The sequence below is a fragment of the Centroberyx affinis genome, unplaced genomic scaffold (genome assembly GCF_046629955.1).
Source record: "Centroberyx affinis isolate AG114_WGS23_722 - 3 ecotype Tasmania unplaced genomic scaffold, CSIRO-AGI_Caff_v1 ptg002845l_1, whole genome shotgun sequence".
Classification (NCBI taxonomy): domain Eukaryota; kingdom Metazoa; phylum Chordata; class Actinopteri; order Beryciformes; family Berycidae; genus Centroberyx; species Centroberyx affinis.
This window is the reverse complement of record NW_027280985.1, coordinates 422,749-450,538: the sequence shown is the minus strand read 5'-3', so window position 1 is coordinate 450,538 and position 27,790 is coordinate 422,749. Positions and strand designations below refer to the sequence as shown.

The 27,790-nt window shown below is 45.1% G+C and overlaps 1 protein-coding gene across 5 annotated transcripts in view; it reads left to right on the top strand.

The window, feature by feature from the left end:
- LOC139658171 (transducin-like enhancer protein 3-B) overlaps positions 1 to 27,488 on the top strand; it is a 31,390-nt gene extending 3,902 nt beyond the window's left edge. Inside the window, exons 5-22 of one of the 5 annotated variants that reach the window (XM_071536218.1) lie at positions 216 to 260; positions 6,716 to 6,778; positions 7,270 to 7,344; positions 10,217 to 10,252; positions 12,938 to 13,139; positions 13,637 to 13,653; positions 16,775 to 16,897; positions 17,134 to 17,184; positions 17,608 to 17,763; positions 18,825 to 18,960; positions 19,079 to 19,251; positions 19,925 to 20,001; positions 20,274 to 20,523; positions 22,127 to 22,374; positions 22,674 to 22,821; positions 23,127 to 23,277; positions 25,073 to 25,149; positions 25,812 to 27,488. In XM_071536218.1, coding sequence (XP_071392319.1) covers positions 216 to 260; positions 6,716 to 6,778; positions 7,270 to 7,344; positions 10,217 to 10,252; positions 12,938 to 13,139; positions 13,637 to 13,653; positions 16,775 to 16,897; positions 17,134 to 17,184; positions 17,608 to 17,763; positions 18,825 to 18,960; positions 19,079 to 19,251; positions 19,925 to 20,001; positions 20,274 to 20,523; positions 22,127 to 22,374; positions 22,674 to 22,821; positions 23,127 to 23,277; positions 25,073 to 25,149; positions 25,812 to 25,919 — 2,136 coding nt within the window. In that variant the 3' untranslated portion in view covers positions 25,920 to 27,488. Of the gene's footprint in view, positions 1 to 215; positions 261 to 6,715; positions 6,779 to 7,269; positions 7,375 to 10,216; positions 10,253 to 12,934; positions 13,140 to 13,636; positions 13,654 to 16,774; positions 16,898 to 17,133; positions 17,185 to 17,607; positions 17,764 to 18,824; positions 18,961 to 19,078; positions 19,252 to 19,924; positions 20,002 to 20,273; positions 20,524 to 22,126; positions 22,375 to 22,673; positions 22,822 to 23,126; positions 23,278 to 25,072; positions 25,150 to 25,811 lie in introns of all 5 variants that reach the window. The other 4 variants (XM_071536216.1, XM_071536215.1, XM_071536220.1 and 1 more) reach the window with 4 other exon arrangements.
- The last annotated feature ends 302 nt before the right edge of the window (positions 27,489 to 27,790 follow it).

Here is a 27,790-nt window from a genome sequence, read left to right as displayed (position 1 = left end):
TGCTGTTCAGTAATCTCCATATTGTGGTCAAAAGAAAGGGAGAGAAGCAATAAAGAGTATAGATGCCTCTGTTTACTTATGTCTTTGATTCAGTATACGAAAGATGAAGCTGTGCCATTGGGAAGTCTTGTAAATGAAGATTATTGTTTACATCATTAATGTGTACAGTGAAATGTCTAATGTATTAATGTTTTTCCTTTTTCTCTATTTTACAGTACTATGAGATGTCCTATGGACTCAACATTGAGATGCACAAACAGGTATGTAGCCATGTCAGGGATGGTCTGTGTAAAGCCAAAACAATATATTTTTTTCAATAACTGAGGAATGCATACACACACACATAGACACAAACGCGTATACACACACACCTGACCTTAGTTTCTACCCTCATCCTGAAATGCCTTTAGGAGGCACACACATACTGACTTCCTGCAGTGAAAATGCTGACAGGCTAAACAACACGAAGGGCACACTGCCTGATGGGGATGGTTTGATAAGATTAAAGTGAAGTATTTGGCAGACAGTCTGAGAGGATGTGTTTTTGTGTGGTTTGTCCTTCTCTGTGTGTGTGTGTGTGTGTGTGTCTGTGCACGCATATGCCTGCACTATTGAGTGCGTGTGCGTGTGCATGCACACGTCTAGAGCGGAGTCCTGCTCAGTCTGCCTCCCCAGTGCCAGCCAGGCTAAAAGCTCATTAGTTCAGCTGCCACCCAGCACTGGGCATCACACTGCAGTGGAAAGACTTGACTGGGGATGAATAGGGCTAAAATATCAGCAGTTCCATCCACACTGCCCAAGGAGCCGTTTCAATAGACTGGAGGCATTGGAGGATAGAGTACCGGTTACGCTAAAAGCATCTTAGCCCTATATATGCCGGTGGGTTTTCACATTAGGCTTCCAATAGAGCTGTAGTGGAAGTGGTTATTTAGTTTTTTTGTCCTGTAAACCCGTAAAACTTGGCTTCAACTCTAGCTTGATCCTGCTGTGTCCCGAGTTTGGGCAGCAGGGTGGCGTAGTGTTTGGGGAGACTGTTATTCTACTGAAAGGCAAGAATCCATCCACCCTGCTGAAGTGTCCTTGAGCAAGACACTGAATCCCTCCCAGCTCCAGTGACGCTATTCTGTAGCTGACTCAGTCTCTGAGTCCCTGTAGAAGGGAGCAAGCGAAAAAAGACTCTCCTCTTCGGGGATCAATAGAGTATCACAAAACAGCCAGATTCCACTTGTTTACACTGTAAAACGACTCTGTTCGGCTAAAGATCTCACCAAAGCCAGATGTAAAAGGCACATTTTCATTTGTGTTAGCAGGACTCAACATAATCTTTTATTCTATTGACTTACAAGGGGGAAAGAAAGATTAGCTTAGTCTCAGGATGCTTTTTTAGAAGCCCCTCTTTTATCTTTCTACCCTTAGATTTCCATTTTCCTCTCATCATAAACTGTCTTCTGTCTTCCTATATTTCCATCAGCCACCTTTGCCTCTTCAATTCTTTTCCGCCTCCTCCCCTGTGCCCTTATGTCTCTTCATTGCTTCCCCCTCCTCTATCCACCCACCCCACCCCCCACCCCCTCCAACGGTGTGATGTGAATGATGGCCCTCGTGTCATTAGCTGTGTGATATGATGTATGAGGAATGGGTGTGCGTCAGGGAGGAGGGGCAGAGATGGAGAGAGGTGGGGTGGAGGCTTCATGGCCCTCAGATCTAGAAGGTTAATGGCATCGGCGGGAGGGTGGCCCAGTTGGAAGAGCCGCGCACTGCACAATTCATCAGGCGTAGACGTTTTGTGTAGGCACGGTGTGTGTGTGTGGGGGTGTGTGTATGGATGCTGAGTGTGTGTGCTAACTAGGTGTGTTTCTGTTTATCAAGGAGCTTGCTGCCTCTCACCCCCTCCCAATTTTTGAGCGGTTTCTGTCGGGCACTTATCACTAACAGGGAGGTTGAAGTGATGCGGGGTGGGGGCGGGTGCTGGTGGTGAGTGAGTGGGTGGGTGGGTGGGTGGGTGGGTGGGTGGGGGAGTGGACAGTACAAGGAAAAGAAAGAGAGAGAAGGAGACAAGAAGGGAGGGAGGGGCCCCAGGGCAAACGGGCTAATCGACTGGTCTTCTCCCGTGCATCTCCTTTGTTTATCAATAAGCCCGATGGAGTCGACGGAGGGCTGTGAATAATGCATGATTCCCTCCACCTCCCCTCCCCTCCCCCTTCTCCCATCCCTGGTGAACGGGTGTTTGTGATGACATCAGCTAGAGGTAAACAGACAGCCAAAGGCTGTCCCCGTTATTGGAAGGAAGGCTGGATTATTGGATGCAGGCAGGCATATTACTTCCCTTGTGTTGAAGATTTATTGCGTAGTGGAGAAAACATGGTAAACTCACTTTGTGTCGTTGCCTCTGGAGAGCTACAAAGCTGGGTCGAAAAGCAGGGGGATGAGCACACACATATGCACATATAAATAAATACTCATATCCCTTACATGGTAACACCCGTTGTCTTTTTATGCACACACACACACAGAGTAATTCAAGGTCTAATAGACACACAGCTTCCCCTGCCCTACTGATGAGCCGAGTGGTTGCTAGCGTGGGGATCTGTGTGGCTGCCAGGGGGGTGATTTGTTTTGACAGCGTCTCTTATGATGGCAAAGAGTGCAGGGCGGAGGTAATCACCCTCGCTTGCTGTCAATAAGTGATTTTAATTAGCGCAGCTCATTAGGCTGCCACAGCAACGTGCCCCGCTGACTCGTGGTGAGAGATGGTGTGTGTGTGTGTGTGTGTGTGTGTGGGGGGGGGTTACTCTGTTATTCACTACCTCTGTTCTGACTCGGTCCCTGTTTGTCTCTGTTGTAACCTTAGTTTCAATCTTCATATCCTGCCTATGTTTTGATTTCGGCTCTCTCCTGAGAGAAACATACTGGAAAGGCTGGCTGACAAAATGCCGATTTATTTACACAATGTACTCAAGTTAGAAAATTCAATGACCTAACGACACATAAATAGAAAACAATTGGCATTACCAATTCCTCTCTCCTTGCCATTATCTTTTTTCACCTGTATAGCCAGCTTGGATAATTGCATCCAATACCCAGTTTTTTGCTGTTTTGTTTTTAGGTGTCCATATATGTGTGTGTGTATCCATTTCTTCACCCCACTTGTTGATAACAAGGTTTCATACTGTCCAGAGCGAGTGCGTGAATGGAGTAAAGAGAGGGAAAGTGGTTTATCAAGGAGAGTCATGTCTGTTTCCTGGATTGAGGAAGAGGGTGAAAGGAGGAGCAGAGGGAGAGAGACGGAGAGCTTGTGCAAATGAATAATTTATACAGGATTCCTGGAATTGTTTGCCAAGGTGATGATGGCCGACTTGTCTCTAAGCCAAAACAAACTGACTAGGAGAACACACACACACACACTCAAGAGAGGTTGACGAGGTTACTAGAGGCTGTGAAACATGCTTCATTATGATAGTCAGGCAAGGAGTGCTGGTAGAAGGTGCTGCATAATTAGTGTTTGGGTGTGTGTTTACTCAACCAGCTGATGATGGTTTTGTGTGTCGTAGTGCTGATGTGGTGAAATGGAAGAAAAGGCTTTTTATGTGTATGTATCTCTACATCGCCATAGCGTACCTTAAGAGGAGAGTTATGGAAAATATTGTCTACACGGTGGTTCCAACCTTAATGAAATTGGATGTAAGTTGTCGGAAAATGGCCCATTTAAGTGTGCCTCGCTACAGAAAAGAGGTGTGTGGGCTTAGTTCTTTGTGTTTGAGCTCAAAATAGATACAGTATATGTGCATGTGCAACATATTCTTCATACATTTGTAATGAACGAGATACCTCTTAGTGCCTTTTCCTTCCTCTGCTCTGGCTGAGAAGATAATTCCCAAACAGCCATCTCTTTCTCTCCCCATCATATGCCACTTGTTTTCCTCGCCAATTGAATCCTCGTCAGAGACTCTCCTCTCCACTCGGGGGCTAATGCCTGGAGCGACAAACAGCCAAATGGCTTTCAACGCACCATTGACAGGGGGACGCAACGGAGAGAGAGCCTCTCCAAGCACTGGCGCTACTAGACAACCCTGAGTACCTGTAATTGTGGAGCTGCAGTGAAAAGCCTCTGCCGGCTCAAGGGCTTCTGTTTTCTGTGGCTTTAAGTGACAATAAACTCTTATTTCCAGCGCCTGTCTCTGCAGCTAAAAGCACTCTGGGAAAATAGTGCCTCCAAAGGAAAGTGGAAGTCATTTAAGAGTGCTGCGAGTCATTGGATGTGATGTATTTTCGGGATTTCTTTTTTGCCTTCAACATGGCTGTCAAAATGTTGTGTAAATAAGGCATAGGTCCATTTCCCGAGCTTCTATTCACCCTCCTAAACAAGTATGAACTTGAATCTGTCAGAACAGAGTGGAATGACTACATTTGAAAAGCAAGGATGAGATGTAGCTGATAAAGCCAGTGGCTCAGTTGGTTAGTCTGGTATGGGGGTTTTACGTTCCTCAAGTTGACATGTGTGAGTCATGACGTTTGGCATAATGTTCTCTTGAATTCTAGCCGAGATATGACAGGCAAAATATACGGCCATGTGAATCAGCATGGCCGATAATTAGGCCACAAAACCAAAACAAAAGGGATGCAAGGGAAGTCTGCTCCATTGTTTGATTTCCTGGCTCCAAATCAATCTTTTAACTCTGGGGTGAATTTTCAGGGAAGCCAGGGGTTTGGGAACATTTAACCTTAAAAAACCCTGAGCGCAGCCCAGAGGGGTCTCAGCTGTCCAAGCACCTGGCGTTCCAGCTCGCCTTTCAGAATGAACCTTTGAAAGGAATCTGCGTGTGATCTTGTGTGTGTGTGTGTGTGTGTGTGTGTGTGTGTGTGTTACCACAGCACACTAAACAATACAGTACAAAAGGCCGAGTGCACCTAAATTCCATGCATGTTTTTTTGTTTTAAATAATGGCTTTGGAGTGGTGATTAATTGTGGAAGCATGGCAGATGAATGCCTTTCATAGTGTTCTTTTGCTTTTCATTAGTTTATGGTGTGGGGTTTTGTGTTATTGGTGCTATAATAGTCGAGTGTATAGGCATACCGCTGTTTCCTACAAGCCCCATGTTGCTCCCCTTGCAGCCATTTCCAGAGGAGTGGTGTGGTATTGAAACACTCTAATCCTTCTGTGTGTCATTGTATCTAGCCCCCGCTAATGATCATGGCTTATGAGTCTCCATAGAGCTACCCCCCTTCTCTCTCTGTGTCAGACCCCCCCAGCCCCCTCAGTGCTGTCTGTCTCTCTCTACAAACCCCGACCCCCCCACCCCTTCACCCCCCACCGCCCTACTCCCAGTTATCCCTCATTAATTTCCCGTGCCGATCAGATCGACAGGCCGAAAATTCAATTTAATGACCTGCCTCTGTGCGCCTAATATGATTTTACAGGCTGTTCTGGTCAGGGGCCCCGGCCCAATTTACATAACGATCAGCCGCGCCAGATAGCGTTGCCCCAGCAACAGAAGAGGGGGAAGATGAGAGCGAGTAGGAGGAAGGGAGGGCACAGGGGAGAGTTGGGGAGATTAGTAGGGAGGGGTGTGATGGAGGCTGGATGGAGAGAGAGGAAGCACAGTGGGCCTAAGGTCAGACAGGGGGTTGGGAGATAATTCCTGACAGGCCAGCAAAGGTCTCCCCCCCCCCTCCTCCTCCTCCTCTCTCCCTCTTTCCCTGTCTCTCCTCTCCAAACTGAAAAGAGTGACACCATAGTTGTGCCAAAGGCCAGTGGCACCTCCTGTCCTCCTTTCTACCTTCTTCCTCCCCCCATCTCCTCCCCTCTCTCCCTTTCACAGTCAAACAAGGTTAAGGAAGAAAATGAGTGGAATGCACCAGCATAAAAAAAACGGCGGGAAAGACCCCTTCACCCCATACACACCTGCTGGGCCATCCACCCCTAATCCCTCAGAATCAATTAGTTCACCTCCCCCGCTTCAGTCAAACCACATTACCTTCGTGTCAAATCAGAGGTTTTCACTTCACCATCCATTCTTCTCTCCCCCCTCCTCCAGTTTACTCTCTCTCCTTTATTCTCTCTCTACTTCTGTGTCCCTCTCCTCCTCCCCCTCCTCTCTCTCTCTCTCTCTCTGCGGAAACTAGAGATTTTAAAAAGGAAATGGGTTTGGGCGGGATGTCTTGGGACATTCAAGTGCTGTAGGCGGGCGGCACAGCATATCCATTTGTCCAAACGCAGCACTGTAAAGTGCTCTATGCAAGACTAGCCCTGCAGTATCATCTTACTCTCCCAGCTAATATTCCTTGGTCGATACCAATGATGCCTCTGATAGATAGGGCCAGTGAGTTAACCTGTCTGCTTTATATCCCCGGCCTGCCCCACCCCCCTCTCTCTGAGCTGTAATTATGAAGTATGGCCCTCGTTAGGGTCTCTCCAGCCAGATGGTATTAGCATATTTCAGCCTCCTAATGAAATAAGGGCCCAGTCTAATGGAGGCAGGAGAAAGGGCGAACCAAATTTGTTCTAAGGCGGTTCCCATTTAGTTAAGAAATACATGGTCTTTCCAGATGGACTTGGCAAAGATGTGTGTGTGTGTGTGTTTGCACAGATGCACATAGTTTTGTTTATATCTATTGTGTCCAAGTAGTCTAGCTACTTAATATCTAGAGGTGCCCTTGGCAATGGTATATATCCAAAGTCTACCATTCTAATATTTTCTCTCTCTTTCCTTGCAGACTGAGATTGCCAAACGTCTCAACGCAATCCTGGCTCAGATCATGCCCTTCTTGTCACAAGAGGTGAGTGTCACCCCAGCTGGCAGCGTTTGAAGCCGGATCGAAAATGAAAATCATCTTATTCACTAAGTACAGTCAATGTACAGGAATTGTCTTGGTGGTGTTAGTGACGGTGGAGGGAAATATCAACAGCTAAAGTAGTAACCCAAGTACACACTGACAAGACATACGGTACATGCATACTGTATATCACCTGTCACTCTACAAATATACTACCAGCATTTATGCTGTGTGCATTCATGTGTGGTGGACAGTATGGTTGTAGCTATAGAGAGGTATAAAGATTGTATTGGACCAGTGTACTATGAGATAGTAGATGAAATAAGCTCTAACATTACAGATCATGGGCATATTTCCTTAGGCTAAGACTTGGCATAGACTTGTGTAGATCAGCCGACAGTTCAGGACAGGATGTCAGCTTATTTCAGTCTTTTGAAACAATTTAATCTAATTTATTTTCCATCAATAATCTAATGTTTGTGTTTGTGTTGTAGCATCAACAGCAGGTGGCCCAGGCTGTTGAGCGGGCTAAGCAGGTGACTATGACTGAGCTGAATGCCATCATCGGGGTACGTGGACTTCCCAATCTGCCTCTCACCGTGTGTATACCCCTCTTCTTCTCATTTGACCTCAGGCCAGGGGCAAACCTGCATACACAGAGGGGGACCGGCACTAAAAGACATATGGGCTATTCAGATGTGCTACATTATGCTTATGGATCTAGTTCACCTTAATATGCCTCAGCTGAGGTGTTCAGTAAAGGTTGGGCTAAGTCATTCAGTTTGCGTGTTGACGTTTGCCTGAGGAAGGGCAATAGATTCAGGAGGGAGCGAGAATATCTTAGCGTATGAATCACCTTCATTTTCTTCCTCCTGTCTTTAGTTCTTGTGAGTATTTTGGCCTTCATACTTACTGCCAATGCCATCTCCCCTTCCCTTGTGCAGGATTGCCCCTGTCCCCAGTGGTCTATTATGTGTTTTTTGATTTGAATTCACAATGTTTGTAATGCACTGTCAATATCATGTTCACCGCTTTAATTTCTCTGATTGTCTTTGTTACCATGACTTGTCTGCACTCGGTGTGCAGTCCCTCACAGTTCAGCTCTGCTCTGACTGAGTGAGTGATTTTCTCGTCTTAGGCAGTGTAGGCAGTCTCAGAACATCTGATATAACATTGGCATGGCTATGATCAGATCATGGTGTTTGTCTCCGGTTTCACTTTCGCTGGACTTTAATTGGATAAGAGGTTCCAGCCAACAGGCTTGCCCCTACCTCTGACCCAATAGCAGAAGGAATTAGACCGGTCAGGACAGGACACGCATCGTGATTGGAACAGAGATTAGAGCAGTATGGACTTAGCGGATACTGAACATTTGTAAGGTGTTGTGGCTAAAGGATTTACGTCTGGTCCAGTGTTATTCCTCAGTGGGCTTTTTGGTCTGGGAAAACCCGAGGTCTTTAACAAGTTATTTTTTTTTTATCCTTAGTAGTGTTAAAAAGTATATTTTCTTCTGACTGATACAATTAGAACGGATTTAGAGCCTTTGAAGCTGTGTAAACTGCCATAGAGCAAAGGAGGGCACTTCAAAAGCCTAACAGTTATTGACCTTTAATTACAGGCACAACCCTGAAGGCGCAGCCTCCTTGCCCCTCACAATCCACCCTATGGCCAAGTAGACTTTTTAGTGATTTGGTTTGCCACTCTCGCAGAACATCTCCATCTGCTCTTATTTAAAAACTAGAAGGCTAGCTGGTTTTTAATAGCCTGCCTGGGCCCAGATGGATAACTGACCCTTTTGATTAGCCCTCTGTAGCAGAGGTTAGTCAGCGGTTAGCTAGTCCCAGTAGTAGGGGTCGAGTCTAATGAGAGGCAGATATCGAAATTCGATTAAGGTAAATGAGCCAGGAGCACAACCCCCTGTTTTCAAGGTAATTGCTTCCTCTCTCCTCTGTTTTCAACCGACCAACCAGCTCAGTGAGACTATCCACCGCAGGAGTGACCCGTCCCCTTCCTCCATTAAGAGAGGGCAGGGCCACCAGCCCAACAGCTTTGCCAGAACACACGCACACACACACATGCACACACACACACACACAGGAAAACAGTCTTTAATTAGTTGGACGAAGACATGGCAGGTGATCAATCTCCATGTTTCCCTAGTGTGAGTGAGGGAGTGGTGGGGGGTGTCTTGTCATTAAATTCCCAATAATATTCAGAGACCAACAGGCTCTGGCAGCCTGCTACAGCAGTTAGATTAGAAAATAGATTGAGTGTGCGCACGCACACACACACACACCCACACCCACACACAGGGGCCACCTGGGGCGGTGTGTGTCAGTCTTACGTGAAGCAATATAAACGTTCTAATCTGCCCCCCCTTGTAGGAAATGACTGTTGGCCAAAAAAACAAAACCTCATTTCACTAGAGCTTCCACTCCCTAACCACGTTAGTAGTTTGCATTTTGTTAAAAATGTTAACACATTATGTTTTCATAATGTTTGACCTTTTAAAAAAACAAGTCCCCTAAAGCCCAAGTGAATTAGTTTGTGTTAAAGGTAGTGATAAGCTAAGGCATAGCTGCAAAATAGCCCCCCCATAATGCTTCCTGTCTAAAATGACTGAGCTGTCCTTTGAACTACAGTTTCAGGCACAGGTTCCAGCCAGAGGGTGCATAAGATTGAGTTTGATTTGGCAAGTGTCATAGGTGCTGTCTCATTTCCATAGCTCTACCCTCATTTCCATAATTTCAACATAGTGCAAGATTGTACTCTGATAATGGTTAACAAGTCAGTTACAGCTGGTGTATTGCTTATCTATCACGGTAAACCCTTATGTAAATGCTAATCTGCTGGACACACAACGTAAAACAATACAATGCCTGGTTTTGTTTTTGCTGTTGCCCTGGTTCATTTGCTAACAACAATCTCCTCCCTGCCAACTTTGCATGTTTTATTTGGGTTTGCATATTTCATTTATTTTAGAGGGTAAAATTTCCATCTAGTTTGAGTATGTAGCCCTTTCAGAATAGTGCAGGTTTGCCTACAGTGAGACATGGCTTGGCTTTACAACATCTACACATTCAGCAACAGACAGGTAATGTTTACATACTGTACAGAGAAGCATCTCAGTGTTTCAGGATGTTACATAGATGGACCTATCCTTTTTTTTTTATCCTAGCTTTTTAGGCTTTTGTCTTTGAGGTCTTTTGAAGGACTGTTCATATCATTGAAGTTTTATTATTATATATTATTTGTTGTTATGAAAACAGGATACTAGCTTGAGACCCCCAGCTTTACCTTTAGCAAGCAGTAGCTAATGCAGCTAGCTTAGTGTTAGCATTCTTTGTTTTGTTTTTTCAGCATCACCTACAGCTTGCTAGCATAAATTTGCATTGGCATCTGGCTGATTCTCTCCTCTTCTACTCTCTTTTGACTCAACAGCAGCAGCAGCCACATACTGTCTACCCAGCCTTCATGGTCAGTGTTTGGAGGGAGGGATGAAAAATAGAGAAACAATCTGTTGTTCAAGTGTGTTTGAATCGCTTGCCGCCGCCATTACATGTGTTTTTGTGAGGGGAGATGACGCCTGTTGGAGACGAAGCATGAATTGGGTGTGTCTGGATATTTGGCATCTTCTCCTTTGTTTGCCTTCCTCGATTGTCACAGATTTGATGAAAGAGCAGGCGATATCGACCAAACCTAGATAGCAATTTGACAGCTCTATATTTCTTTATCTGACACCATCAGAGAGCCTAACCCGAAACCCCTTTACAGTTCAGTCCTCTCCCAATACTTGAATCAATCAAGACTATTTTCAGCTGAGAATTTAGTCTGGGCTTTGTGGCGAGCATTGCAGGAAATGTGATGAGCTATAGAAGCTATTGTTGAGCATTGGATAGGTAGGTAATGTGTGCGATCATTGCCAGACTTGTTAGCTAGTCTGCCAGCCGGTTTGTGCTGGTGGTGTTGATGCTTGTTCCACCTGACAGTACTGTTCTGCGGGGAGCCAGCTTCGCCTAGTTAACTTTAATTGCCTGTTTCCTGTGGAAGTTGCCTGAGCCGGGGCGGCATTTACACATAATGAAAAAAGATAAGTGTGAAACGAAGCCAGCTCTTTATCCATGAATATTGAATTGGAAGCAATTTATTTTCCGATTTTTTTTTTTCTTTCTCTTCACCCCCCCTCCCCCCTCCCCCATCTCCCCCCTCCACCACTCTCCTCAACCCTCCCTTTCCTCGTCTTTCCTCACTCCTCTCCTCAGCCGTGGTTCGCTAATGAGGCTTCTTGATAATGATCCCTGCACGCTTTTCCTCATTAGGCACACTCAATAGGGACGTCCCTGCCTCCATCCTTCGCTCGCTCTCTCTTTCATACTCCTGTTATTTTCTGATTCTCGCTCTCCCTCTTTTTCTTGTTCTGGCTGCCTCCTTTTTTTCTTTTGCTCGCTTTTCCTTTTTCACAACAAATAGGCTGCTCGGCACACCAGTATAATATCGATTAACAATACCGCCCCTCGGTAGCTTATATCCATTGTACGGTTCCAGGTCCAGCCCAACATAATGAGCTGACTGAGTAATGGCTGGTTGTTCTTTTCTTTTAGGGATAAAGCTAAATAAACCCTTAAAGGCAGTCAGCCCCTAGATATACCCTTGTCTAGTTTCTCCATTTTCTATAATGAATGTATGGCTGAGGTTATTGAAGTTGTAGCTAGCAGGCAGAATAGCAATAGGTTTTTTTTTTTTTTTTGAAGAGGCAGTTGATGGATGTGCTAAGTGTTATTTAACCTTGTTTTAAAGCACTTGCTTCCCTCTTGCCTGAGTGGCTATTTAACTCCTGTCCATCTACTCACTCCCCTGCCTGACTGTCTCTCTCACAGACGGCCACGGCCTCTTGGGAGGTGTGTGTGTGCGTGTGTGTGTGTGTTCTCTACTGTGTCTGTGCTTAACGGCATTTTGCTGGAGGAGTGGGTATGCTTGCTTGGCTTTCCGGAGTGTTGAAAGGTGTTGAAAGGTTTTGAGGTTTTCTAGTGTATTGATTTTTAACTCCCTGCCTATCCCGAGGATGATTGAAGCACAGCTGTTTGGGAGTGGGAGTGAGCAAAAATGCTTGGTATCATTTCAGTTGGCCAGAGCGGGCATGTTGTTGAGTGACTGTCAACTACAGTTGTTTGGTTGTTGCAGTTGCTTTACTAATTGCTAATTGTTTCCTGTTGGTGGTATGTGACCTTTATGTGACAAGTGTAGTGTCCGTGCTGTTAATGCGCAGCAATACTGTAACTAACATAATAATTAAAGAGCATAATATGAAGGGAGCAGCATGTCTGTTGTATAAACCTGTGAGGCACTGATTAGCAAATGTATGGACCTTTTTTATTTTCAAACGAACCCATCATTACAAGAAATAAAAGGTTGTTATCAAACCACAATGTATTGGCTTTCTCAGAGAGGCACAACATTGTAGCTCATTACGGTGCAAACTTTTGCAGCGCTGACATGTTTTGCCATTCTTCCCAATGAAAGTCAAATTTATTCAACAACCCCCACAAGTCGGTGCTAATATTGTGTAGCTTGGGTTTGCCACTCATCTGTCCGCTGCAGTCTTCACAGTCGGCTTTGCCACACACTCTGGCCTCACTCAAATTTAAAATTACTGGTATTTCTATCATTAATCAATGTGATAAATCGTCTAGAATGTTGTAACTCGTTACAGCCTGACATGTTGCCTCCTCATAACTTATGCCCCCTCGTAAAAATGCAAGTAAGTAAAAAATGAATACACAGCGCATTTACGTAGCCAAATGCTAAAGACTTGGAGACTGGGGCATAAAGTAATAATAATAAAGTATTTAAGTGTATATTAATTTTGGGAATGAATCACATACGCTTAGTCGACTATTTCAATTATCCATCTCTTTCTGCCAGATGACGTGGATGTATTTATACCAATGTACAGAATCTCTTTTCCCAGCCAGTCAATGAGCTTACTCAACTATTTGGCAGTCAGTGTCAGCTTGCTATTATGCATAAATGGTTTGGCCTTGAGCAAATGTTGTGTCCTGAGAAAGCCCAAATGCAACAGCCTGGTCATTTATGGATTCACTTCCCAGCCGACCCACTTGTCCTATGTCTTGTCTCCTGTCTCGCTCCATTCCTTTATAGCAGCAGCAGCTCCAGGCCCAGCACCTCTCTCATGCGGCCCACGGCCCCCCTGTCCAGCTGCCCCCCCACCCCTCAGGCCTGCAGCCCCCCGGCATCCCCCCTGTGACGGGCGCAGGCTCTGGCCTGTTGGCGCTGGGCGCCCTGGGCAGCCAGGCCCACCTGCCCGTCAAGGACGAGAAGAACCACCACGACCTGGAGCACAGAGGTGAGGATCACAGCCTGCCACACACACTGCAGTCAACACATGGGAAAAATATAACATCAGACAAATATAAATGTAACATGAGGCTAGTTAACCATCCAGGCAGCAGAGAAATAGGAGGAAAAATTTGCAGAAGTTTAGTTTGAGAACAGAAAAAATATAACTGAGCCACTCAAATGTTATTGTCTTGAAAAGTTACTGGCCAGTGTGGCAGGTGACCCATAATGATTTATCTGCCAAAAGACAAATTTTACCGGCATTTTCTTGGCGGGTGGTAATTTTGGGCAGATGCAATATTACAACATCTTGTAGCTACTATTATAAGTTAATAATGCAGAGTTACATTTATGCAAGTATGTTTTTAGCTGAATAACAATTGTATTGCTCTTATCTGATGAGATTGCTGACTGGTGGTGACACCCATAATAATTAGTGTTTTGCTTTTCTCTCTCCTGGCCCATCATCTTTTCACTCCCCCCTGGCAATTCCTCTGGTGAAAGAACGCGAGTCGAGCACGGTACGTTGACACTCTGCTCTCCGTCTCCTCTGTCTCTTGACTTTGCCTCTCTCTGGCTCACTGTTTGGTGATTAGGTGTACTTTACATAGACTTTAGTCTACTGCTCGATAGAAATCCATGCTCTCTGTGTAAGAACACACACATTTTTGTACTCAGGGGGTATAAGCTGACTGAAATCAAATAATGAAGTCTGGCCAAATAAGCCAGTGCCATCTAATCCAGGTGGAAAATGACTCCAATCACTGGGCAAGGATTAGTAGTCAGCTACCTCCTTTAATTTCAGCACAATTAAAAGCGACTTTGACTCTCCTTCTCTTCTCCCCTCGCCTCTTTAGAGGATTTACTGTTGCCTATGTCCAATACGTGACTCCTTTCATCTCATACACCTTTTTCCTCTTTTTTTCCTTTGCACATACCTTCTTTTTCCTTTCTCATTTCCTTTCCCGTTTCCCACTCATTTACTCCTTCCTCCCCTTCTTTCTCTGTCGCTCTCACTCTCTCTCTCTCGCTGTCTCTCTCTCTCTCTCCCTTCTCATGTTAAAGTCCCTGTTTATTGGACTGGCTTAAATCTCTCAGCTAGCTGGGGCGCAACGCTCTGTTGGATCTGCTCGGCCAGATTGAGTTCCCATTGACTGGCCATCCTGAATGGGCCCACTCATGTCTGAAGGGAACCCAAACTCTCCCCCATCTCGTATGGTGATTAGCGCCTGCCAATACTACCTCTGCCCCCCCAGTGCACACACACTCACACGCACACAGTCTTCCTATCCTGTTGTCTCAGGTCATCTGATATGAGAGTTGCAGGCAAGCACAGGGTTACTGAGTCTAAGCATGCCTTAAAAGGTCACAGGCTCAGATACGAGCAAAGACAGCCAGAAGACAGACGGACTGTAATGCTTTAGATTTTTGTCTCAGTCTGACAACATCTCTTTCATTTTGCTTCACACCAAGGAAAACTCTTTGTGTCTTATTTCTCCACAACAGTAGCTAAGCTAGTTGAGCTACAATGGCAACATTGATTTCCATATTTTGACCTGAGATGCAGGGATGAGGGAATGGCGGAAAGCAGCAGGGTTGGCTGAAAGAGTCAGGAAAAGTCTGACTCTTTGTGTGGTGGCCAAGGCAAGGGCACACTGCCTTCTGAGGGGGGTGGGGGGGGGCTTCCATGGCACTGCCCAACCAGTCTTTCTTTCTCCTCCTGCTCTCCACTTTCTCTCCCTCAGCTCAGGAGGTCTCTTTTTTCCTGTCTTCCACTCTTCCTCAGGCTGTACCTTTTTTGTGCTGCCCTTCTCTCTCTTTCCAACATTTGGTGTTTATCAACAGGCAAGAAGACTGACATCCTCTCTCCACCACTTTCACCATATCTTTCTGATGAAGGCAGGGATTTGTTGGGCTGGCTGACAGTGTGGGCTTGGCTCAAAAACCCTTCACTGGCCTTAGGGCTCCCCCTCCCCCCTCCCCTCCCTCCCCGCCTGTCTGCCTGTTTGGCAGTGCCACCCCACCACGGCAGTGCCCAGACTATAAAAACCCTGTTTGCAGCTTCTGAGAGGGTGCCAGCCTGTCCGGGCATGCCCACTAGTGGGGAGAACTCAGTGCCACACTGCTATGCTCTCATTGCGTGCCAAGTTCCTTTCCTGTTTTGCTCTCTCTTCTTTCTTCCTCTTTTTCCTCTTTTTCTCACTCTGCCTCTTTCATGCCCCTCTTCTCTGTTGGCACCATTTCATGCCCCCTCTTTGTGTCTTTTCACATGGCACCCTTGTCCAAGTTCCCTCTATGGCCTCCCTTTCTTTCTCCCCCTTCCTCTCTTTTCTTCCGTCTGATTTTCATGGACTTCTTGTCAGTCACTTTCTGCTGTTCAGTCACCACCCTGCCCCAGCACACACACACACACACACACACACACAACACACACACGCTGAAGCAGTCCGTGACTCTCCAGTGATCATTAGCTTAGGCCTAACAGTTACAGAGCGAGGGATGCTGCTCGCTTGTGTTTTCTTTCTTTGTGCTTGCATGTGCTTGCATGTCCGTGCACAGACACAAGGGCAGACAGGAAAGCAAGCTGTGTTGACTCACATACATGTTTGGTTAGCATTGTTGCTGTTGCCTCATGCGTGTCTCTGACCCAGTCACTCCGAGGCTCTGCAAGAGGATTAGATGTCAGGTTGTGTGTGTGTGTGTGTGTGTGTGTGTGTGTGTCCCCTGCTCCACTCTGCTCCCACCACACACTACCTCTCTCTTTGCCTCTACTCTAGCTTTGCCCTACGCTTCACCTTGCTTGGTGAGGTAATGGCGTTGCCCTCCAATGGCGTGTGTGTGTGTGTGTGTGTGTGCTTGTGTGCATGCAAGCATGTCTGTGTGTGCCTGTGTGAGCTTCAAGGGTGATTTGGATCTCCCCACATTGGCTGTGTTTTGTGTGTATGTGTATTTGTGGTGTTGTTGTTGGTGTGTGTGTGTGTCTGTGTACAAGCAAGGGTTTGCTCAGCTGCCCCGTCTGTTTCCTCCTTGCTCCATTGCTTTGGCGGCAGTGGGCCTAAGCCTTCCCAGAATCCTCTCTGCCTCCACCACCCCTTTCCAGTCCAATTCAGTCCAAGAGCATTGGGCGTTTAACTTTATAGTCAATATTGTGACTGCTTTGACTGAGGAATAGGATCTAGAGCCATGCCTAGACTTAAGCCCACCATTTGGTAGTCTCTCTGGCTTTTCTGGGTTCTGAGGGGTTGTCACTTACTGTATTTAAGCCCCAGAACATCCACTTGACTGAAGGGCATATGTTGGCAGTGCAGTGCTTACTCTTTTTCAGTCACTCGCATCTTGCGCTTTCTTTTACCCACAGAGAATGGAGTTTATTTATGTGCAGTTGTCATACAGTTAGTTACTTCCAAAGTCAAATCAAGTCAAGATGGAGCTGAATAACATTCAGAATACTGGCAGAGCTCACTTCCTTGCATGATTCTTGCTCAGGCTGCAGTACAAAAACGATACGTCAAGTAGGAACATTCATAGGAGTTTAGGTTTTAGACAGTTTATTAAAGAAGGCCCTAAAGGAGGCAAAGGTATGACAAAGTCTAAAGTGATCTTGGAGACTGATGTAGTGTGTTTGCATGTTATTGTTGGCAGAATAACTCGGTGTCACCATCGGACAGCCTGCGGGCAGCTAGCGAGAAGCACCGTGGCTCTTCAGATTATGGTCTTGACTCCAAGAAACGCAAAGTGGACGACAAGGACAGCATGAGCAGATATGTGAGTGTTTTGTTTTTTTTTTGTTTTTTTTTTATCTAGTGTTCTTGCTTTGAAATGAATGCAAGGCATTGAGATCATCAAAGCAAAAAATACAATCTATGAAATTACCATAGTGTCATTTTGATTATTTCAATTCTGAAAGTGGTAATTGTGGTGAAGGTAAAACATTGTCATTTTTTTGCTCAATGTATTTAATCATCACCAAGTAAGCTAAGCCTGCCACGTCTTCATTACAGGACAGTGACGGAGACAAGAGTGACGACTTGGTGGTGGATGTGTCCAATGAGGTAAGGCAGCGAGTGGCTGAGCCACATTCCACAGTGTGAACACAGCTCTCTTTGTCAATCGTTTCTGGAAGCCTCAACACCTGTCACACCCTTGCCAAAAAGTCTGTGAAAATATTGTGTGTGTGTGTGTGTGTGTGTGTGCGTGTGCGTGCATGCACGTGTGTGTTTACTTACTGTTTTTCTCTTGCCATTCACTCAGAAAGTAAGACAAAGAATCCCAAGAGAAAAGGGTGGAGTGACAGGTGAATGGAAAGCGTGTTTGTATGTGTGTGAGTGTGTGCGGGTGTGTGTATATTTATCTGTGTTTGCACATGTGGCCCCAGTTTGTTTGACCTACATGTACATGCCAGTGGCTTTCCTCTAGTCTGTTTGCTCAGTGTCTCTCTCTCTCCCTCTCTTTTTCTCTCTCGTTTCCCTCTCTAGGATCCGGCCACCCCTCGGGTGAGCCCCGCTCACTCCCCTCCAGAGAACGGCCTGGATAAATCACGGGTCCTGAAGAAGGATGCTGCCCCCAACAGCCCCGCCTCCGTTGCCTCGTCAGGCAGCACACCCTCCTCGAAAGCAAAGGACCACACCCATGTGAGTGTGACTGAGCATCTGTACGCGAGTGAGAGCAAGAAGAGGGATACATTGATGAAGGGATGAACACAAACTAGAGAGAGGATGAAATGATGGGGTTGTAATAGGGGGTGGGCTGGGGGGAAAGGTGGATAAGAGTGAACTGACAGACTAAAGGGGCATTTGTCAAGTGAAGTGGGTGTGTGTGTGTGAAGGACTAATACACAGGAGGCTTAGCAGTTGGTTGCTATGAGGGGCTTGTAGGGGTAAAGGGTGGGTGCACTCTCAGGAAATCAACTCCTGTGGCTCACTCCTCTCAATCTCCTTTATGGCTTACCCAATAAATGGCCATTTCTTCCCGGGCCTTACGCTGTAAATAACCCAGAGACACAGTGACAGGGGAACTGCAGTCTCCCTCCATCTTGTTTCTCCTCCCCCCTCCAGCCACCCCTCACTAACACTCTCACTCAAGCTCTCCCTCACTCCCTGTCTCACTAACCAGGCTAAAATAGTCCTATGTTGGTGGTAATGTGTCAGTTTTACATATACCGTTTCACTGAGGAACAGGATAGATTTATCCCCCACCACCACCACCACCTACTGCAACACCCTACTTCTCTCTATCCCTCATTAGTGTGTGTCAACGTGCTAAAACCAGTTCCCTCTTCTCGGGACCTAGGCGGAAGAGAGAGATGGATTAAAAAGAGAGAGAAATGTTTGGGCCACCATCTTGGTTGTCTAGCCGCTCTTAACAAGCTTGACTTCTAAGCAAAGGTTTATGCCCCCACCCCCACCCCCACCACACACACATACACACTATCGCCATGGCTGTAATGAAGTGTCACTGTTAGATTGGATTACCTTGAGCCGTCCACTCAGATTGTCACTCTGGATTTCCCTGCCAGCAGTGGTATTTTTGACTCACTGGAGGATTTTTTTTACTCTGGCATGCACTATTTGAGGACATTATTTCATTTTCCGTGTGTGTGTGTGTGTGTGTGAGAGTGAGCTAGCTTACAACTTTCAGTAAGAAGATACACGTTACAAGTTGCACCAACGGTTAAAGAGTATCTCTCTTTTAGAATGACAAGTCATCCACGCCTGGCCTGAAGTCCAACACACCCACCCCCAGGAATGAGGCACCCACGCCAGGCACCAGCACCACTCCAGGGCTACGGCCCCTTACAATGGGCAAACCGCCTGGCATGGAGGCACTGGGTATGTACTCACAAGCATGCATGCCCTTGCTATAATTCAGTGTTTCTTGAAGTGAATTATTGGCCCTCCCATCTAGAGAGCTACTGTAAATCAGTGAATTCCCTTTTCTCTCCCCCAGCCGCTCCTGCCCTGCGTACACCGCTGTCCATTGCGGGTTCCTATGCCACCCCCTTCGCTATGATGGGCCATCACGACATGAACGGATCCCTGACCAGTCCAGGGGTTTATCCCGGTCTGATCTCACCACAGATGAGCGCTGCAGCAGCTGCTGCTTATGGACGCTCGCCGATGGTAAGGCCTCTCCTCAACTATTTCATAGCCTCCATATAGAATTTATAGATTAAAAACAAACTCTGTTTATCACACACAGCCAGACTGGAACACAATAAATGAAGGTCCTCTTCATCCCATACATACATTCATATATTCCTCCCCCATCAGTTTGCCACAACAAGCCCTCGCCAGTGACTGTATGAATTAGCCACCATGGCTGTAGGTTGTAAAACCCTTTTGCAAAATGACTTTGAGACACTTTAGCATTCATCCGCTATTTCCATAACTCAGTGTGAATATTTCTGCTTTGCTGGCTGCAGCTTGTTCTGTGTACATAATGAGAAAATACAAAGAAGGCCTAGCTCCTTTACTTTGATCTTAGTTAGTTAGCATTCTGAAGGCTTAAAAAAAGGCTCGCCCCCAAAATGCATCTCCATGTTTGAAAATCTCCCAGGCTTTCATTAGCATTAGCAAGTGGGATGTTGTAGCCCTGTGTAAAGCTTCTCTTTATGCAATGAAATGGAATCTGTGCCTTTCAAGGGATTTGCCTGGAAACGATGGTATGAGGGTTCCTCTGGGCATAATGCAGATAAAGCGAAACCTAGTCTGCAATTTGAATGTTAGCTTAGCCTAATTTAGCTTAGCAGGTTATTGGTTGTTTGCTAACTCTTAGCTCCTCTTGCTTGTACAGGCGGGGTTTGATCCCCACCCTCACATGAGAGCTCCGGGCCTGCCAGCCAGCCTCACTTCCATTTCTGGAGGAAAACCGTGAGTATTTGTTATTTTCCTTTTGCATTCAGAGCAGTTTGGATTTAGCCATTTCTTATACACAGATACTATATGATTATTATAATAATGTGAATTTTATTGGATAGCACAGCACTTTGTAACGTTGGGAAATTGTCACAAACAGCCAGGCTAAACTTTGGCTACCACATTTTGTATTTACTAAGCACTTAATCTAGACTGCCAGCCGTTTTAGTTTAAAAGTAATTCTTGGCTCAAACTGATCACCTTTGCCCCCCCTCTGTCCTTTTCAGGGCTTATTCTTTTCATGTGAGCGCAGATGGCCAGATGCAGCCCGTGCCCTTCCCCCCAGATGCACTGATAGGTCCGGGCATCCCGCGCCACGCCCGCCAGATCAACACACTGAGCCACGGGGAAGTGGTCTGCGCCGTCACCATCAGCAACCCCACACGCCACGTCTACACCGGCGGCAAGGGCTGTGTCAAGATCTGGGACATCAGCCAGCCAGGCAGCAAGAGCCCAGTTTCCCAACTTGACTGCCTGGTAACTAGTGTTTTGTTGTTGTTTGTTACGAGGCATGGCAGGAGACAATATAAAATATGAAGTTCAAGTTTATTTAAAGTGCAAAGTCACAGAGTTGTCTCAGTACACTTTACAAAATGATAACATATCAAGAAATATGGAGCGTGATATGAAAATGATCTACTGCCTGCTGATTCAGATGTCAGATATCCGGCACACTGAGATCGTAGGGGCATGCACTGGTGTATATGGAACAATAAGGTCTAAATATGACTGTGCGAGCCCATATAGAAATTTATAAGTTGGGAGTAGTACCTTGAAATCAGCTCTGGTTGTATAGTCAGATTTTTTGGTTTTGGACAGATTCTAGAGGCCATATTTCTACCCAAGTTAAAGAGTCTTAAAACTGTATTTTGGTGGAGTGAAGAACAGGGAATTACAGTAGTCTCATGAATAATTTTGCCAAGACGTAGCATATAAATTGAGAACAACAAAGGGCCCAGAACAGAACCTTGAAGGACCCCGAATTTCACCTCGGAATAGTCAGAGTTGGCATAATGGACACTATGTTTTCCATGACCTGAACCACAACAGAGTGGAACCACGAATGCCAATGTAATTGTTGAGGCAGTCCAACAAAATCCTGCGGTCGACGGTATCAAAGGCCGCACTTAACTCAACCAAAACCAAAATTTTGGTCCAGTGTATGTCAAGGAAATTGCTGGAGAGTTTCACAACTGTGTTGAATTGTTACAGTAGATGTTTCAAATTGTTACCAAAGCTTCTTTAATAACAGGGGAAGAGATGTAATGCGCTCATATTGTATGTGGTCCCTACACAGAGTCTCCCTCATTTAGAGTTTCTTGAACATCAAATGTAGCCTGACTCCACACCCCCTACCACACTCGTTTCCCCCCTACCATCTCCCAACAGATGAAAGAGATGTGAATAATTCAGCGAAGCGTCTCTGCTGTGCTGAAATAATCCTTGGTGAGGGGAAAAAAAAACGCCTGCTGAGTAATGATGTTCTGATTGGCCAACCCTGTCTGCCATTACTCAGCCCATTACTCCTTCCCAACTGCCTCCCATTCCTCATTTTGATACTGTGACTCCATGCCGTTGAACTCGTATGCCCTCCAACCCCCTTAAAGTGCGGCCAGAGTGCAATTGGGTCTTATAAAGCCATCAGGGTGCTGTTTTAATTCGACCGAGAGCTTCCACAGTCCTATTGATCTCTCAGTCTTCCTGCTCTCCTGGAGCCTGGCCAGCAGCCGCAGCCTTACACTCTCCCCGGCCTCTCTTGTTAAAGCTGACAACCACATCTTCACTCTAACACGAAAGAGAGGGAGCCGCATTCTAAAAACTTCACTTGTCAACGTAAAGCTCTTCTTGTGTATAAGTAGGGATGGGACTTATCTTCCTGAAGTTCACTCAAGGATTCACTAAAGTATGCCAGTAAACTCTCTTTCTTTCTCCACAGCATTATAATTGAGTTTAAGTATTTATCCTCAGAAATTTGCCTATTTATATGTTTTAGATATTTAATAACAAGAAGTTTTATAATGAATAAATTACACCCACTCATCAAGATCACGGCGATGCTCTCTTTTTGTGTCCCCTCCAGAACAGGGACAATTATATTCGTTCCTGCAAGCTGTTGCCTGACGGCCGCACCCTGATAGTGGGCGGCGAGGCCAGCACACTGACCATCTGGGACCTGGCCTCACAGACGCCCCGCATAAAGGCGGAGCTCACCTCCTCTGCTCCAGCCTGCTATGCCCTGGCCATCAGCCCTGACGCCAAGGTCTGCTTCTCCTGCTGCTCAGACGGGAACATCGCCGTGTGGGACCTCCACAACCAGACCCTTGTTAGGTCAGTACTTTGGCTCAGCCAGAAAAGAGCAGGGGCTGTCCATAGGGAGCGGTATATCCATCACAACAGCACGCGGGAGGCAGATACGTAGAGACTGTAGTCACTCAGTTTTGATGTTTGGTTTCTGAAGAGCTACGGGGCGTCTTTATTGACAATACATAGCTCATTGTGTTTGAGCCAAGCACCTAAGGCACCTTAGTGTTTCACTTGGCGAGCTATTGGGCAGTGGGCAGTTTTGGTTATAATGTAGTTTTCTTCTCCGTTCCTGACTTTGTGTTTTGGTGTCTGTGGTATTCCAGACAGTTCCAGGGCCACACAGACGGGGCCAGCTGTATCGACATCTCCCACGATGGGACCAAACTGTGGACCGGAGGGCTGGACAACACAGTCCGCTCCTGGGATCTGAGAGAGGGACGGCAGCTCCAGCAACACGACTTCACCTCACAGGTACAGGCTTGCATACAGAAATTCTTCCAATGCCAAGTTGACTAGTGTGAACATTGCAGAAACACCTTTACATATTCAAACATATGCGTGCTTTAGATCTACTCAAACAATCTTGACTGTAGTGCTTATTTGCTCATTAATTACTGTCATACAGATGAACGTATTCATTATGAGGGATTTTTAGGTGATCTTGGTCGCAGAACAACCTTCCCTTTGAGGAATGCGTTGAACATGAAAGTGTTGATTAATGATGAACATGTTGATGATCTTGATCCACATCTGTGGCCATCTCCCCCTTGCTGCAGATCTTCTCACTGGGCTACTGTCCTACCGGTGAATGGCTGGCTGTGGGCATGGAGAGCAGCAACGTGGAGGTGCTCCACCACACCAAGCCTGACAAGTACCAGCTGCACCTGCACGAAAGCTGTGTCCTCTCCCTCAAGTTTGCCTACTGTGGTAAGCATCATGCAAAGACAATACATTACTACAACTGGTCTGTATTTTTTTCTGATACTGAACAGGGGTGGGCACCCTATTTTAGCATGAGATATACTTTGCCTTGATTAGGTTGAGGTGAGCTACCAGTTCCACCCATGCAGAATCAGTGCATAGTATAACTTTTCGTTACCATAATTATGCAAGCACATGGCAAGTCAGTTTTGTTATTTTTTTCTATATATTATATATGACTTATAAAAAAAGAGTGTGGTGTAGTTTGAAATGCCATATTCTGTAGTCTCTCATAGTCATGTTCTCTCATAGTTCAGCAAAGCATCTAACATTTTATATTGAAATCTAAGTAAATTCTTATTGGAGGAATTAGGATTTGACAGTCTGATATATGAAATTGAGGATTCAAACTTTGTGACACTGGAAAAATCATTTTATTTTATTATTTATTTTTATTTTTTATTTATTTCTATTAAGCAAATTCATCTATTTTGAAGGGGTAGTATTTTGCCTTTGTCCCCGAGACTCATCATAGGTGCATCAAAATGGAGATAAGTCTGCCTGCGAAAAAAGGGTAGGGCCACTCAGCAAGATAGGGCATGGATTCAGACACATTTGTTAGTCCATCTTATAACCATACAAACATGATTGTGATTAGATGCTGTATATTTTTTTTCTTTTTTCTTTTTTAAATCAGACCATCATCTTGTGATTGCCTGGCAGGCACACTGCTAGCAGCTGTATCGCTCTGCAACTTTCTGATGGCCAGTTTTAGCTAGTTGATTACTAGCTGTAGCACCAGCGATAGGTGCATCAAATAGCTATTACATGATTGGTTACCCATGGGCCACATTGCCAGAACGTTCAGCTGCAGCTAACTTTTCTGCACCATCAAATGAGGAAAGAAGTTGACAGTTTCTATGGTTGTCAAAATGAATGAATGAAAGTGAAGTTTTCAAGTGCTTGTGGTGTGAACCCATGGTTAAAATGCTACGTTGCCCACTGGAGCCTTATCCGAACCCCTCAGGAATGGAGATTATTTGGGAGAATTAAATGTATGGAGCACTGAATTGTATTGAAATTCCAAACCAAAGCTTATTCAAATGATATGAACTGTCTATCCACATGCCACTCTGTACAGTCTAAATTGCACATAGTAAAGGCTTTTATCTGTATGTATTAACAAGGAAGCTCTACCTAGTATGCACGAGAATAATTTTTGTCATTGCTGCATTTCTTTTAGCTCATTCTGCCTGTTGGGCAGACCAGCTGGCTTTAAGTCTGTGGCTCAGACAAATGAGGTTTTACTACAGCCTAACATTTTCCTGCCAGAAATATCAGTATTCATTTCCCCTCTCCAAGACCCCCCACAGCACAGTCCCATATCTCAGACACTACAGAGCTGGTTAATTCAAATAATGCTCACTGCTTCAGAGCCCTTGCTGTCACTAATTAAATCATTAGCCAACTAGTCAGTTGGCTAATTAATCAGAGGGTGATTTGAATAATTACCAGAGTGGAAATGGTTTGAGTTCCCCTTCATTATGTGGTATTTTATGCTTGTTTATGTAATGGTATTTGCCCCCCTTAGGTGTTTTATGGCCATTGATGGATAATGTTATTACAGAGTAGTATGGTAGCTGTTGCTGTGTTGTATTAATCCCGACTGCATGCATAGCAAGGCTTAAGTACGGTGGTGCCCCGGTGTGTGAGGACAATCTTGACTGTGTGTGTGTGTGTGTGTGTACAAACTCGTATACCTACAGATTATATGCTCAAGGAATCCATTCTGTGTTCCCAGGTAAATGGTTTGTGAGCACAGGGAAGGACAATCTCCTGAATGCATGGAGGACTCCTTACGGTGCCAGCATATTCCAGGTAACTCCAGTAAACATAGATACACAAACACACAAAGATTTACAGCAAGAAGATAGCTTGGATAACATAACTTGCTGCACTTATTCATTGCCATTTGTAAAGACCAGGATTTGACATTTGATAGAAACAATATCTGTTCCATCAGACTTCATTTCTGGTAAAATCACAGAGAAAATGGAAACATGAAGTGCTGCTAATTTGCAAGTGTGGTTCAGAAATACTATCATACTAATTATACTTTCATACTAATCATACAGGCAGTCGCTTTTGCATTAAATTAGCCTTAAGTCTTTACACAAAACACTTGTGCAGAGCCCCAGAGTCTAGACCTGGAAAGAAGCTGGAAAATTGCTGGCACAGAAACCATGGTAACCATTATTCACAATGAAAATAATCCATTGGCTGTTCATGAGGTCATTATCTGTTAAGGTTGTTGCGCAAAAGACTAATGGTGAAAAAAATATCTTAATGAAAGAATAAGCAAACCACTTCAGCTATGTAATAGCTGAGAAAGAAAGGAGCTGCTGCTCCCCATAAGAGCCGCTTGTCTAGGAATTCAAGTAACATTAGCTAGCAAATCAACACAAATAGAGCAGGAAGCTCCTTACACAGTCCTTAACAGAGAAAGGTAACACTGGCTTTTTTGATTTTTAATTCCACAGTCCAAGGAGTCGTCCTCTGTCCTGAGCTGTGACATTTCGGCAGATGACAAATACATTGTGACAGGTTCTGGCGACAAGAAGGCCACCGTCTACGAGGTCATCTACTAGAGTCATCTACCAGAGAGCACAGGAGGCTACTCCGCGGCTTCAGCACTTCTACTGGGATGACTAGCCCTCTGATTTCCCCTGTGTTGAACTCCTCTCCCATTCACCCACCCTCTCACCCCGCCCCTCCAGACCGTCCATGGATTGGACTACAGTGGACTGGGACAAACTAGCCAATGGAAATCGATGGAGCCACTGTCCTGAGTATGCTTGTACTGGAAGGAAGTTGATTTTTTTTCCCTGTCCTTTTTGATTTGGAGGGTCTATTTTTGGGTTGCGCATTTTTTTGTGGCTTTGATTTTTGATTTTCCTTTTTTTACATGATGAGAATATTTCGGTGTTGTAACCCAATGAAGCGGCGCTTCATCTCTGAGAACCTCGTTCCCCAGACGTCTTGTGAAAAGTGTACATATCGGATTAAATAAAAACATTTTATATATATATTATAAATATATATATATCTATATTTTCATGTCCTGGGTGTACTTGTGATGATTTTGTTTTGCCTCTCTCCTTCATGCCAGATATTTGAGCGAGAGAGCAGAAAGTAGATTAGAACTTTTTAACAATTTTATTCCTGCTTGAATTTCTCGAAGCACATTCTCTGGGCTGACCTTTTCAGAAATCAAATAGATGTCTCAAAATGACAAGAGGAGCACAAAACTTGTGAGTTGGACACTTTCTGGAGATTTAACAATGGCCTTTTGTGACAGTGCTCTTATGGAACTATGAATATGTGGTCCGATCCATAATGTGGAGCCTACTGGCTCAGGCAGAGCCATGGCTGGTCTGGAATCGCCACTGGCCCCCTGTGGGACCTATCAGGACACTATGATCCCAGAAAGGAGATGGATGTAAATTTAATTGATATTAAAAAAAACAACATTTTTTTTAAGTGTACTACTTTGTCTGTGCTCTCTTTCTCCCTGTTTCTTGTACCTTTTTAGATGATGGGAGATGGGGAAGTTTGATGTTTAGCCTAACCCTTGGACCTCAGTTGGCAGCACTGCAGCAGGCACAAACTGAATGACAAAGTGCTCTTGCCAACTTGACATAATACGGATGTTGAATTGTACCATTGATTCATGGCTAGAGACTAACCTCAAATGATCATTTGGGCTATCGCCACAGTGGTACCAGTGTGCTCTATTGGAATCCTTCTGCCCTTTGTATCTTATCAATATTCTTGGAGAGGGTTTGTGTGGCTGGGATGGGGAGGCGGAGAGGTGTTTGACCTGATTGACATGTCGGTTGCCTCTATAACGACATTCAGTGCCTGTAATTGCTAATGAGGCAGGAGGGAATGGTACTTATTGTTAACACAACATAAATCCACAAAGACAGAAATTAGTAAATCGAGGAAGAATTGCCAGCATCACCCATATTGAGTACAAGGCGACAGTGGATGATCAGATTGTACACTGTGTCCCTTATCCTGTCAGCATTTCCCACAGAAAACAAGGAGGCGAAATGCGCTCGTCTCTCCGATTCACACCAAAGTATGTAGCAAATACTGTCAGCACTGAATAGAAATGTACAGTTGTTAATAATCAATAAAACTGTTTTTGTAGAACGGCCCATTTCCTTGTGATTGACCTATTGACAAGTCAAGTCATGTTTTACCTAGAAATATAAAGTTTATTTTCCAAGATTATGGGACTGATGCAACTTTGATTAATGATGGAATGGATGATGTTCAGTCTTTGGATAGCTCTATTCGCTGTTTGTTGATGGCAAGCTATAGCATTTTAACAGCTTTTGAGCAGCTAAAGGGTGTGTGGAGGATTGAGCTTCAGCCTCTGACACAAGACTTGGTTTATATCTTCTATCAGTTTACAATTCCAAGACATTCTTCTTGCCTTTTATCACAGACA